Source organism: Cyphomyrmex costatus, unplaced genomic scaffold (assembly GCF_001594065.2).
Source record: "Cyphomyrmex costatus isolate MS0001 unplaced genomic scaffold, Ccosl1.0 scaffold123, whole genome shotgun sequence".
In the NCBI taxonomy this organism is placed as follows: Eukaryota; Metazoa; Arthropoda; class Insecta; order Hymenoptera; family Formicidae; genus Cyphomyrmex; species Cyphomyrmex costatus.
In genome coordinates, this window is record NW_017275207.1 from 1,082,575 (window position 1) to 1,097,369 (window position 14,795).

General features: G+C 29.0%; 3 protein-coding genes across 4 annotated transcripts in view; 2 read left to right on the forward strand and 1 right to left on the reverse strand.

Moving 5' to 3' along the window:
• The window catches only part of LOC108781096 (polyprenol reductase), a 2,699-nt gene extending 1,942 nt beyond the window's left edge, over positions 1-757 (forward strand). The window contains exons 5-6 of the mRNA XM_018548981.1: positions 287-576; positions 665-757. Coding sequence (XP_018404483.1) covers positions 287-576; positions 665-757 — 383 coding nt within the window. The remainder of the gene's footprint in view (positions 1-286; positions 577-664) is intronic.
• Positions 758-1,086: 329 nt separating this feature from the next.
• On the reverse strand, positions 1,087-3,096 carry Ostgamma (oligosaccharide transferase gamma subunit). The gene is made up of 8 exons (XM_018549879.1): positions 2,798-3,096; positions 2,525-2,703; positions 2,303-2,420; positions 2,102-2,242; positions 1,830-1,970; positions 1,610-1,760; positions 1,336-1,501; positions 1,087-1,157 (listed from the first exon to the last, which is right to left on the reverse strand). The coding sequence occupies exons 1-8, from the start codon at positions 2,873-2,875 to the stop codon at positions 1,142-1,144; spliced, it is 990 nt and encodes a 329-aa protein (XP_018405381.1). The 5' UTR covers positions 2,876-3,096; the 3' UTR covers positions 1,087-1,141.
• Positions 3,097-4,161: 1,065 nt separating this feature from the next.
• Positions 4,162-14,348, forward strand: LOC108781523 (hyaluronan mediated motility receptor). 2 transcript variants are annotated; one of them, XM_018549502.1, is made up of 15 exons: positions 4,162-4,437; positions 8,495-8,673; positions 9,035-9,319; positions 9,404-9,628; positions 9,706-10,182; positions 10,834-11,016; positions 11,251-11,451; positions 11,709-11,903; positions 11,976-12,109; positions 12,208-12,580; positions 12,676-12,897; positions 12,982-13,050; positions 13,141-13,247; positions 13,315-13,468; positions 14,175-14,348. In XM_018549502.1, the coding sequence occupies exons 1-15, from the start codon at positions 4,392-4,394 to the stop codon at positions 14,346-14,348; spliced, it is 3,024 nt and encodes a 1,007-aa protein (XP_018405004.1). In that variant the 5' UTR covers positions 4,162-4,391. The 2 variants fall into 2 exon arrangements, with proteins under 2 accessions (XP_018405004.1, XP_018405009.1); XM_018549507.1 differs by having other exon boundaries at positions 11,251-11,418.
• The last annotated feature ends 447 nt before the right edge of the window (positions 14,349-14,795 follow it).

Here is a 14,795-nt window from a genome sequence, read left to right on the forward strand (position 1 = left end):
AATTACAAGTAAAACATTAAATTTGTATTTTATGCTCTATAGCATAATTATTTTCAATTTTAACCTTTCCAAGTAATTAAAAAATTACAATATTCTAATTATATTAATTAATGCTTTATAAAATTTAATTATACAATATCAAACATAAAATAATTATAATTATAATTTTTCTAATTACTTTAAATAATTAAAATTAAAAATAGTCGTAAATATCATATTTATAAAAAATTTTATGAAAGGAAAGAATATTACATGTATTTATAATATAAATTTTTTTCATCAATAGGTTCGTATATGTTCCCGCGCAAAGTCGAAAATGTGAAATTAATTTGTGCATTTCTAAGTATATGGGCCTCGTATGAACAATTGAAAACAAATTTTATTCTTGCAAAACTACGTAAAAATTCTTGTGGTAAAGTTGTTTCTTTTGAACATAAAATACCACATGATGGTCTATTTAAGTATGTAGCAGGCCCTTTGCAATTGTGCGAAATAATTATATATTTAATGTTCTCTGCGATTCTTTGGCGAGCTTCTACATGTCATTACATTACTTTGTGGGTTGTATCAAATCAGGTAAGAAATATAAATCAATAAGAAATATGTTTTTTGATAAAAAGAGGTGCAATCACAAGTATATGTATATACAAATGATTCTTTTTAGTTGGAGTGTGCAGTTATGTCTCATCAGTGGTACCATAAGACATTTAAAAATTACCCAAAAGAGAGAAGGATTTTAATTCCTTATATATTTTAATTCCTTATATATGGTAAAACTTTTTATTGCGAAATTTTTATTTTTTTACTAAAAACAATATGATTCAATAATTTATATATTTAGTTGTAATTATAAATAAATAAAATAAATCCCAATGAATAAATTAGTTCAATGAATTTTTGTCCTATATTAATTTGAATACATATTTCCATTTACTACTTTTATTTTATTGTACAATGGTATTAAATGCAGATTCTTTTTATGTTACATACAATATATATAATGAACGTGATACAACATTTATAACAATATAACTCTTTACTTTAATTTGTAAAAAATCTTTCTAATTTTACATTCCATATGGAATTGCCAAATATTTTTCCTTCAATGAATGATGTATGAAGATATTTCCCTTCTATTTAGTTATTTGAATAATAAACTGAAACAAACAATTATTCTTCCCTGGGATACAAATGTAATATACAATTCTTATGAATATTCAAATGAAGCAAGATGATATTACTGAAATCTTTTCACTTTTACAAATAATATCATCATGCTTCAAAATGTTAAATTTGTTTGTATATAAAAATAAAATTTGTAACACACATACGTACCTATATGGATAGCCTTGAGCCTTGTTTCTAAATATTGACAGAAGAAAACTAAAGAAAAGTGCAACTAATACCGCACCTATCACAGCTAATATTTTACGCTTTTTAACGTCTCCTTTACGAGCTGCAGCCTCAGTCATTAAAATCATTCCTAATACCACTGCTCCATCTTTTTATATGTAATTAAGATCAATATCACAATATAAAATGGACACAAACCTAGTTTTATTTTTATGTAAATTGTTTTTTATAATTTTTGAATACAGTAAAAGGATACTCATAATCATAACCATATAGGTTTCCACTATAAATTGTCCTTGAGAAGATCCATGAATATAAGCTACATTGCCATTTGGTGATTTATGAACAAGAGGTGGTCCTCTGATATGATTCCACATTTGTCCAGAAGTCATATTTGTGACAAAGAACTGAAAATAAATAAATCAGGATTAATTGTTATAATAAAAAAAGTATATATTGAATAAAAATATATTTACCAAAGCACAAAATCCCCAAAGATTCTTGTTATAAATAAAGTCCAGGTTGTTACGTCTGAGATATAGACCAACTGCTACAATAACTACAAGCAGTGCAAATCCTACTGTACCTGAGTAATTTGGTGGTCTAAATATTCTTATCTGTAATCGACAAAATCACAATATTGCAAAAAATCTAGAAATCAAATTTAAAAAACACGTATGATAGAAATAAGAACAATTTTAATATAATAAATTTGATATGATACTATAATGATTGCTAATAGTATTACCTGAATATCTGTGCGTTCACCTATCCATTTTGCTATTGCTTCCGCACTAAACCCTACTCGCTGAATATCCATAGTATCGGCAGCTTTTGGTTTACCTTTGGGTGGGAAATGCATGTATACTGGTGCAGTATTCAACTTCAACTACAATAGAAAAATTTTACATTAATTATATATTTATATATCCTTGCATTTTTTACTTACCAATCGAAAGACTTCTGGTCCTTCGTCAAAATCGATAGAGACAAAGAACAACTTGTTGGAGAACAAATTAGAATATCGGAAGGAATTGGCCACTATTGTAAATTCATCATTGGCATGCCTAACATAATAATAACATTATAACGATATTATAATAAAATTATTGATGCACATAGGTTTTAAATAAGTAAAAACTTATTTAAACATAAATGCAAGTCAGTTCACCTGCAAATCTGACATTGTCTGTGAGGCGTCATGGCGGTAAACATAACAATAATAGAATAATTCCTTGGAGGAGCTTTAATGTACTGTTTAAATTTTGATAAATTAAATTTCAATATCGATTTTTTCATAGTCATCTCACTCAATTGCTGCACGCGCTCGGCCAAGGAGTTGCCTTGATTCTGGAAGAATAACATTTCAGAATCACATTTTACAGGTATATTGAGTTTGTCAAAGTTGAGTGAGATAAATGTGAGATATAGGAAGAGTTCTCACGTTTTTCGTTCTGTATTGACAAGTGACATAGCTTAGAACGGAAAGAAAAATCAGTACGATATAGAGCTTGTATTTCATCGTGAACCGGAGGTTTGATATGCTGCGCGGAAAATCAACACGATTAACGATTCCACCGGCGGCACATTAGCCAGCAGCACTGCCAGCAGTAGCGGCCACTGGTTATCGCGTGTAGACCACGATAGCTGGGATCAGTTGATCCACCGGGTACGGCGGGTACACGTGGCACTCGTCGTGCACGTATTCCACTGCATTCCACGAATACGATTCGAGAGTTCGGGTCGTTCGGGACTTAGGTTAGGAGTGTTGGAAAAAAGTTGGAGTCCTCGGCCAGACTCGGCCAGACTCGGCGAATCGAGCTATCTGTCTTTATTCCTGCCGCGTTTACAACACGCGCTTATAAATTAATACTAAGTTCATTTAAATTTTAAATAACACAAATCGACACAAATATTCTATCTTTGTCATTCATTGAATACCAAGAGAAATAGAACGTTTGTGTCGAGTGTCCTCTGAAAGGAAAGCAGTTTTACTGTAGGACAGAAATGAATTTCAATCTAAATTATTTCATTTTCTCTAAAAAAAAAACAATAGAAATCTAAGGAATAATTAAATAATTTCATATAATACCAAGAAAAGATCTCAATAAAACAATCCAATGAAGATAATCAGAAAAGTAAAAATAAATTTATTCTTAAATGAATAAATAAAGATTAATAAATTAATATGAATATATATGTTTTGGCTTTACTAATTGTAAGTTTTGTTTATATAGTATAAAACGATAATTTTAAGAATAGAAAATCAAGACACGGAATCTCATAAAATCGAGAAAGTAATGAAACTTGTGTATTTTTATAATAATTTAAAATAATTACAACATTAAAACATTTTATTCCAGATTTTATCATATAATTTTATAAATGTATACCATGGTACATTATATTAAACTAATAATTATATAACTTCAAAAGTTATATAACAATTGTATAACAAAAGCAAATGATAAATCACTAGCCCTAGCACTGAACTACTGAGTCTGCGTTTTTTCATTTAACGCTCATAAGTTCGTGGAATTATTTCATCCTTGTTGTTTATTAAATGTCAAACAAGGAAAAACGATGCTCGTGAGCGGTGCGAGCGATAAGTGGAATGCAGCTGAGTGTCGATTGCACATTCTCGTAAACTCGCGCGCTCATTGGGTGCTTTTGCAACGAATCGCAGCCGCGCTGGGGAACGAGTAACCGTCGTTTCAAATTAAAATAACCGATTCAACGAGTCCGGAGTCGGGTGTCGGGCAAGCTAAGGGGATCGTGGTTAGTAACGTGCAGTAGCGGTTAGTGACTTAGCGCGCAGTGTTTGGCGCGATCAAGCGCGGTCCATCCTGGTCCGCGTGATTTTGCTCTCGCGTGAGCGAGAGGTGCATGAGAACAATAACGATAACGGAAGAACATTGCTGCGGTTGTTCTACGCGACAATTTTTATCCTAACGACGATCTCGCGTGGCGAATCCGTCGAACTCGTCGACTCGATAGACCAGGCAAATCGCGCGCCCGCGCACGAGTAACACGACAGGATGTCCTTCTCCAAGGCAAGGATACAGCGGTTCAACGAATTTGGCAGTAAGTTATATCTTGGCGTCGAAACACGTGTCTCCAGGTAGAGAGTAACGTACCTGCTGCATGCTGATCTATTCTCGTTACCGACTAGTTTTTCGTCTAATCCACTTTAATCAGTACCTCTTTTTTTTGTTTATCTCATCTATATGCTTAGATTTGTTTTTTTTATTCTCGCATTAGATAGCACACCAGACGACTCTTTGTTTTCGCTCAAACTCACTATTTATCTATCTCACTTTAAATTTCAAACGAGGGGATAACCACTATCTGAAATATTGTCCCACAGATTACATGATTTCATTTAATTTTATATAATTTTGTTTGATGAGAAATAATTTTCCTCACTACATATGCGGTCATTTGGTAAAATAAACGCTTTTATCTAATATTACACAATTATTTCTTGTGTATGTAATTATCGGATTGTATATATAATTTCATATAAATTTTATAATGATTTTAGAGACTCCGTCCCACGATTACATTAAGTGATTACCCCCTCGCTTTCAAAAGTGTATGTATATATTAGTTTAACTAGAAAACAGATTTCATGTTATTAGGTTTTTGTTGATGACTGCCGGGACAAACGTGTTCGTTCTCTGGTCTGAGTATTGTGTAGTCATTTTTAACTTTTTGAAAGTTTCTTACGAGAAATCACCGAAGCTTGTGTCGTACATTGATTCCACAACTAAATTTACTGATTTCACTTCACCATTCTGCTGATTGTAATATCTTCGATATCGTATAAAGGAGACGCAAGCCATTAAGATTGGAGCTGCGTTTGGAGCTTCTATCCTTATTTTATGTCTAATAAACGATAAAGAAAGAAATTATAAGCATTAAAACGCGAGTCTACTCTCTAAAACTTTTAAGTGAGTTGTCACTTTAAAACATAAAATTTCTTCTCAAAGATTGGAAATCGTGCTCCTTTTTTAAGACACAATTTTTACAGTGAGATTCCACGCCAAAGAATTTAAAGAATACGTGCCTGTTGCCGGGAGATTGATATTCTCGAGATCTTCGATCGCGTATTTTGAAATGTGATGAAAATTACAAAGATGAGCAAATTTATTAGATGTTGACAAATTAAATTATAAATATGTTACTAAATTTGCTTACTTTTGTAATTTTTATACCGTTTTAAGATATACAATCAAGCGACATGTGATGACGTTTTGACAATCTTTCTTTTTTCTTTACGTGCACATTTATCGATAAGTATGTGTAACTGCGTATACAATATATTGCATCTATTGTTATTTGTAACTGTATTGTTATTTGTTCTGTGTGAAATTTTTGCATACAAAATAACTTTTAATATAATAAAATTGAATTAAATATATATGTTAATTATATTATCGGTTTGATAGGACAAGCTGCTGCAACGAATAAAACGAACTGAAAATTCATTGAGATTTATTGTAATATTTTTTTAATTGTTATTATGTACATACATAAGTTTGCGTAACTGCATTATGGCGGGAAAATCTTAACGTTGAGTTCTGCGTAGAAAGTTCCGACGTGTATTGTATATATTTTGCATATATAAAAAATATATTTTTTTTGCAATATACTCTTGATAATTTTCACTGTAAGATAGGCTCACTTATTGTGAATCAATTTTTTTTATTATAAAATGAAAAAAAAATTCCAGAAGAATTTTATTATTTTATTACAATTTTTTATATTTTACTGTATCTAATCTATACACACAATTTTTCGTATTTTATATTTAAAATTTAGAAGACAGGATATTTTTTATAATATGTTATTTTACAAATTATCAACTACTACTACACGACCTCTTATAATTATAATTAATGAAGTGAGTACAAAACTAACGAAAGAACCTCAGGAAGTATCAAGTTGTACTTTTAATAAAACTATATTTATACTTTATATAAATAAATAAATTTAGAAAATATTAGCAGCGACAAATAAATAGTTTTAAGAGGGAACTCACTTTTTATATAATAAAGTAGTTTTTAGCTTTTTTAATTATATTTCAAAAACTATCGAGATATAAAGAAATGTGTGTCTCATATAAAGTTTTATAATAAAACTACTTCTATTTGTCTATGTTAATAATATTTTTAAAAGATACTTTTTACAAAATTTGTTTTTAAAAATATTTTTTCAAAATATTGACGTAGATAAATACAAGTAATTTTATTATTAATATTAAAAATTTTTTGCTATCTCAAATTTTTAATAGGTATCGAACGAATGAAGCTGAAAATTGTTTTACATATAAGAAGTAAGTTATTTCACTCCTTAAAACCATTTATTTATTGCTACTGATATTTTTTAAATTCATATATTTATGTAAGCTACAAAATTTCATTAAAATTAGAATTTAACAATTTATTTCTTTGTAAGATTTAAAAGAAGTAAAAACGAAATATAAAATCCAATCTTATAAATTGTGTTTCATACTCAATATGAATATCAGGAGTAGATATATGTTTATGTTTTTTTATATTACTTTTATCGATTGCATATATTTTATTCAGTTTTGACAAATCACAATGAACGCTCTTTGGTGCTTCCTGATGTATGATGATCGTCAAGACCATGCGATCGCTAATCCGTTTTATCCTTTAGTAACATCTGTTTTGTGATTGTTGTTATTATTCTTGTCACTTTTTTGCTCTTTGTAGCTCCTGTTGTATGTAGCTATTCTCAAGTAAAAGGTAGGCAGCATAATATTTTATTCGTTATTTCCTATATCTTATCTTTATATATCGCTGCGTCTGCCCTTTAAATTTCTCATATATTGATTCTCCCCCTCTCCTTCGTTATAGAAGAAAGCGCGCGTAGACAATAAAAGAAGACATTTTATCGTGTACGGACGCAATGGGGAACGTTACCGGCTACACCTGGTTATTCTACGACCCCATAGAGATGTGTCCCTTGCATTCAGAACAGCTGTCTTTCCCATTTGCGCCTACTTCTCCCTATGCACGATACGTTGAGCTAAAAGGAAGTCTCACTTAACCACGCCGTCTTTCTTCTCCCTTATTGTTGGTTGCAGCGCCTTGGGCTGATATCGCCGATATATTACGCAATATTTAAGAGCAAGTTATATTTAAATCTTCATGTCCTTTAATTATGCCCATAGTGCATAATTGAATTAAAATGAATAAGAATAATTTGTCCCCTGATCACATCAATCTGTTCATCTTGATGGGAGAATTTTGTTAGGGTTTGTTCATTTTAATTTTCGTATATCCTCACTATTTTGTGGTAGATTTCTTCCGATAATCTTCCTGCGTAGCGATTTGAAAAATTATAAGACTATAGTTTATTTTCTTCCAAATTACACACAGAAAAGTACATAATATATGCAAGTAATAATTATTTATTTCAAATATTTCAAAGGTTTATACATGGAGAAAACGATTTTGTTGAAGTATCCAAAAATTTAACTTGATACAGATCTGAAAATAATTCTATTAGACCATCAAAATTTAGGACACTGATTGCTAGAATGTCAAAAAATTTTAACACTTTAGCAATCAGTCTGATTGTCTTATCTAAAAATTTTAATGGTTTAATAGAATTATTATATTTTCAGATCTTGTTATCTAGTTATAGTTTTGGATACTTCAGCAAAATTGTTCTCTTCGTGTGTGTATATATATATATATATATATATTAGTAAATTTATTCTAAGTTCACAAGCATTAAAATTCAAAATATATTATGAATTTTAGTAAGCTTAATAGATCATTCAACTATTAAATTAAATACAAATTCGATTTGCTTATTATATAAAGTGTTTTTCCAATTTTATTACATATATATTCTTAAAGATTTTTTTTTATTTTTAGTATATAAGTTTTTCTAAAATTTGTAATTAGTATATTTTAAGATTATCAAGAAAGTATATTTTCTATTAAAGATAACCGTTGTTAAAAGGAAGATATTTACAAATATATATGTAGAATATTACGTGGATATACTTATAATGATTTAATTGATAATTGCGATCGAAAAAAGGATCTAAATATTTTGTGTATCATTTTAATTCGCTAATGTATTCATGATGATTTCGCAGGTGATGCACCTCCACCAGGCGCTTACGACCCGAAATTTGACAGTAAAGTAAAGGGAGCTATTATTGAGAAGTCTGATAGGTTTTTGGACAATAAAAGCTCAAGTAGTGCAGAATGCAATGCATCAGTTGCATCAGTTGCATCAGTAAAGAGTTGTGCAACGGTTCCTATTTTCCGGGTGGTAAGAATTGTCATAAACTTTGTTACCAATTATTAGTTACAATTGTAATATCCGAGAAATAGAAAGAAAAGAGATCTAATTATATTATAATTGAACTGTAAAATATTAAATTGTGGATTTATTAATTATGTTTTAAATTAATCTGTAAAAGCACAGACTATATTTGCGTTAAACGCAGTTATTCACATTGTTTTGTGATTAAGTAGCGTAGTAGTACAGAGTGTATTTGAATAGAAATGTATAACATATCTAAAAATGTAGATACATTTTTGAAAAAATATTGTTACATTAAAATATATTAATAAAATATATTGTTAATAAAATTGAATGTTATTAAATTACATAAAATGTTTTTATATAGCCCCAACCGCCACTAAAACGGTTAATCACAAAATCGGGATCAAATTATCCTAAATTAAAAACTCCGCAACCTTTAAGCAAAAATCAAAGCATGAAATATGAATCTAATCAACAACTTGCGGATCTCCAAGTCGAATGTTTAAACAAGGATAAGACTATACAGGAACATGAAAAACACATTGAGGATATGAAAGATGAGATACGGAAATTAGAAACTGAATTGGAGGAATTGCATAAGAAACAAAATGAAATAGAAACGCAACATATGAAAGATATAGAAAAAATGGTTAATATAATATCGTTAAATAAAAGTTTTGCCTATTATTAGCTAGAGGCAAAACTATATTTTCAAAATATCTTTAATTTGCAGGCTAAGTTACAACAAGATGTAATAAACAGTCATGATGATAAACATCAAGCAGAAATGCAGACACTTCGTTCTCAATTATTAGAAATAACTAAGGAAAAAGAACGAGAGATTTTAACACGAAAAGCAATGGAAACGGAACTCAGAAGTCGTGCAGCTGAACTATCAAAAGGAATAACAATATTAGAAGTTGAATTGAATGCCAAGAAAGAACAGAATAGAACAAAGGTAAATTAAATTATTTTATTTTAAGAGTGTGAAATAGATGGTTGTATTAAGAAAAAATATTTTGTTTTGTTTAACAGATTGAAGCTCTTGAAACGCATATTAAAGAATTATTAAACAAATTGGAAACAGCGAAACAGGATCGTGATACCGACATAGAATTATTACAAAAAGAAAAATATCAACTCGATGTCTGTGTCACAAATTTAACTCAAGAACGATCTAATCTTGAATCTACATTGGAAATAAAGCAGAACGAAATTTCAAAACTTGAAGCTGAATTATATATTCTGCAACGCAAATCGCAAGAACTTAAAGAGCAATATGGAGAACTTGCCGACAGTTACGTTCAAAAAATTTCCGATTTTACTAATAAACACGAAGAAGAAATCAAACATTTGAAAAATGACTTTTTAAAAGAAAAAGAAGAACTCTTAATGCAAAATGAAGTTTATAAGGAACGTGCATCAAACATGGAAACCAAGGCAAATAAAATGGAAGAAATAAACTTTTCTGTTACGGAAGAATTAAAAAGTCTTCAAAATATTCATACAGATGTGCGTAACCTGTGTAAATGTACAATTTTATTGTTATGTATTATATATTTGTACATATACTTGTATACAGATACACTTTTGTGTAGATGTACAAGTAAGGTATTTAGAGGAAATCGTGATAATCAGAAAATTCTAAATAGAACAACTTTTGCTGAGTAACCTATTACGTCTGATAACATCTTTTTAAGGCATTGTTTTTTTTTTGTTTTGTCAACGCCAGACATCTGTCTTGATTTTTTTTTAATATGGATATGTCAAAGTTTCCACGATCAAGTGATTATTGATATCCGAAATGAGCTCAGTAAAACAGTGGAGTGATATAATCTATAACATTCTCTGTTTTTCTAAAGCATGTCAATGCACTACAGATATATGTAATGCTTATAATAAAGATTGTTTGCCATTTTTAATATTTATTGTAATAAAACAAAAATAAACAAAATTTAAAAAATACGATTTTTCATTTTTCCTAACTTTATAAAAATTAAATAACATTTAACAAAGTTAAAAACTAACTCTTAATGTTTTAAGAACATGTCACCGAATATGGGTTACTTAACAAAAATTATATATTTAATCAATTTACCATTTTTTAAAAGTTTTATGGAAACATTCTTAATTCATTTTTAATTTTCTTTTTTCGTTCTTTAGGTTACTCAACGTTTACAAGAAGCTCAAAATGAATTAAAGCTTTCAGATGAGAGGCATAACATTATGATGGAAAAATATAAGAAAGATTTTATTGATATGACAAATATACATACTGGAAACAAATTAAAATTGGAGAAAGTATTAGAGGATGCCGCAGATGAATATTTAAAGGAAATAGAAAATGTACGATAATACATACAAATATATTTTTATAATTTATTGTGCTTACAATAATTTATGTGTGTATATATATATATATATATATATAAAAATTGGAGAAAGTATTAGAGGATGCCGCAGATGAATATTTAAAGGAAATAGAAAATGTACGATAATACATACAAATATATTTTTATAATTTATTGTGCTTACAATAATTTATGTGTGTATATATATATATATATGTTTTGAATATAGATTAAGAAGTTGAAAGATGAAGAAATAGAGGAATTAAAACGAACTTCTGCTGAAAAACTTGAAGATGAAACTGAACGGATAATGAAGCATGCTCAAAAGATGATCGAACAAATAGAGGCTGATAAACGAGATATACTAATAGCATGTCGCAGTGAGAGCACGGAACAGGTGAAAAAAACAATTGTTGAATGCGACGCTAAAGTAAGCAGATTACACGTGCGTAGAATGCCAAACATCACTGACTAATTATTCGTTTTCTGTTAATTTTTGTAAATTTACAAGCACTTATAGATTGTTATATATACATATATGAAATGTGATTCTTATTCTACAAATGTTTTTCTGTGAATACTATCTTTTTTCTCTTTCTCTATGTGTGTTCCTTTTGTGATGTTTGAAAAAATGTTTATTATAGTATAAATCGTGTTCATAGATATTAAAATAGGACTTTACCTTAGGTCAGTGCCATGGTCGAAGAAGCGCGAAATACTGTAGAAGAGGAGATGCGATTTGCTGACGATAACTATAAAAAATGTTTACTTCGTATGGAAGTAGAGCGTGCTGCATTAGACGAAAAACTTTCTCAAAGAGATATTGAAATCACTAAACTTTCCACGACACTCGAGGAATTAAGATCATCCGTGGAAACACAGGTGATTATGGTGATGCTAGTGTAACTAATAACATTATTCATAATATAATATGTTATAAATTGTGATTATTAGGCAAGTTTTAGTGAAAGTTTACAAACTGAGTTGGATAAAGCAGAAAGTGAATTAGCGGAGAAGAAACAAGAATTGAGAGCTTTAAAGGACCACATTAGAACAGAAGCGGCTGAAATGGTTGCTAGAAAAAAAAGGTTGATATCAACGACAAATTTGATTTTCATAATGTTAAAACTTTTATCTATATATTTAATTTTGCTGAGTGATTACTTTAATTATTTTAAATATTTAGATTTGAGCTAATTATGTCTGAAAATCAAGCATCTGTTGTTGCGCTTACTAATCGGTTGTCCCAAAGCAATGCTGAAGTGGAAAGATTACAGTATGAGGTCCAACTTGGTGAAAACTGCATACGCGAACATAAAGAACTGCTTAATGCAATGCGTTCAAATTCGCAATTGGTGCACGAACAAGTTCATTCTTTTATGAAAGAGTTAGATGCCCACAGAGATCTAGTAGATCAACATCAGTCTGGTAATATATCTCAATTCGATTCACTAAAATCCATCTTTGAGACAAAAATACAAACTCTAAAACAGGATGCCGCAAAAGAAATTGCAAGACTTGAAGATGATGCCAAACTGAAAGCTATATTAAATAATGAGGTAATACGCTTGTTATTGGAATTATTTTGATATTACATTTTTTTTTAAATCTAAAAGTTGATCTTTTAATTTGTTTTATCGTGTTTTGATTATAGCTAAGAATACAACTTGAAGAAATGACTAAAAGTATCGGTGAGGCACAAAGTGCATTACTAGTATTAGAAGAACAAAATGATGCTAGAGAAATTGATATTTCACGAATGCAGTTAGAAAATAATAAACTTTTGGATCAATTAGAAAGTAGCGAGAAAAAGTTAGAAGAAAATAGACGATTACTTCAAGATCAAGTAAAACAACATAAAATTATGACAGATGAAGTAAGTTTAAATATAATGCTAAATAAATTATAAATGAATCATTAGTCATTGTGCATTATTAATGTAAATACGAAATATTTATAGGCATATTCTCGAATAGAACAACTTTCTGAAAAAGCTAAAAAATTTGAAGAAATAGAAAAAACTGCAAAGGTAATATTTTTTTAATCGATAGAATTTATTGTTATATTAAAATTAAATTATAAATAAACACTGTCGAGAAATAAAAATTTTTTATTACAGGAAACCACTTTATTATTAGAACAAGAACGAATTAAATGGAAATCTTCGGAAAATGAACTTATTCAGCAACTTAAAGAGGAAATAACACGACGAGAAGAAGCTGATGAGTAAGTTTAATATAGTATATTTTTTTATTACTACTTTGAAAAATAATGACTATTTTATTCTGTGCAGAGAAATCAAGAAATTAGTAACAATGAATGAGGTTCTTAAGAAGGATTACAAAGAAATTATTGAAAAATATGCTGACGTAATTGGTCATCAGAATCCTAAGCAAAGAATCAAACATGTTATTCGACTAAAAGACAAGAACTATGAATTGGAACAGGTGTGTGGCATCATCCCGCTTTTTGCAATTTTTGTGATATCTTCTTTGGCTTTCTGCTTTCTTTCTGTACGATATTTTTAATGGAATTATCATATTTTTAATGGATATTGTTATCATATTTTTAATGGATATTGAAAGAAATATATAAATATCTGTACATAATTTTATAATTTGGGCCCTCAGGTAGGCTCAATAAGTAATGCGATTGTTGTTTTACAATTGTGAAATTCTTGTTCATGTATTTAATTATGTAAATAATGTTGATTCTCCATTTTGTAAAGTTCTGTATTGTGATCTATGCCTTTTTGTGAATCAGTTGTAATTTCATAAAGTAACGTTTCTTTATATTATTCTCCTGTGCTATTATCATATTTTTGTATAATACAATAAGAAATTGAATCAAAGACAATGCGAAAATAAGATTATTTCGCGCATGTGTCATTAAGATAAGAACAAAGGAGAAATTTTACATTAAAGAGAGTGTTTGATCCTAACAACTTCACAAAGAGGAGACTTGACTGTATATTATTTTTCTAATTATATTTTATAGAATGGATTTTTTAGAAATAAATATTTGTGTCTTTAAGCAAATCTAAATTGCGTTTTTATTTATCCAATGAAGCTCATGTTTATAAATAAGTATAATATTTATATTTTTATGTATATTTTTTCTTTTTATATTTCTGACCGAAAATGGTTTTTTTAGGAATTGCTAACCAAGACCAGATTAGTGGAACAACAACAAAAGACCATAGAAAAATTGAAAACAGAAGAAAAGCGATCTCATTGGAAAGGCAAGGAAAATGTAGGAATGGTACATTCAACTCCCCTTTCTTCTCCTCATAAAACATTGACGCCATTGAGGGATCGAAACGATTAATCTCAAGCAATAGTTCAATAGCTTGTCTTCTTAAATTATTAGTCTAGATTACAAATATTTGATTCGAATAATCGTGCTTAAATAATTTTCTAAGAAATGGAAAACGGTTGCTGCTATATTAGAAGAAAATCACTAATACTTGATCGATATATTTTTCAAAGAGATATTTCCTTATATTTTTGATATGTATAGAAAAACACCTCCCACCAAAAACCTGTTGTGTTACATGTTTACGTTTTGCTAAACAGGATAAAGTATACATATAAATGTTATAAATGAAAAAAACATTTTGCGAATTGAAATGATTTAAAAAAATCTTATATACATTCACTTATATGAATTTTGTATATAGATGACTTATATGAAAAGAAAAAAATAGGTATATAAGGTAAATATATCAGTTAGTGGATATGAACTATTTGTTGGACAAAGCGATAAAACATTTTA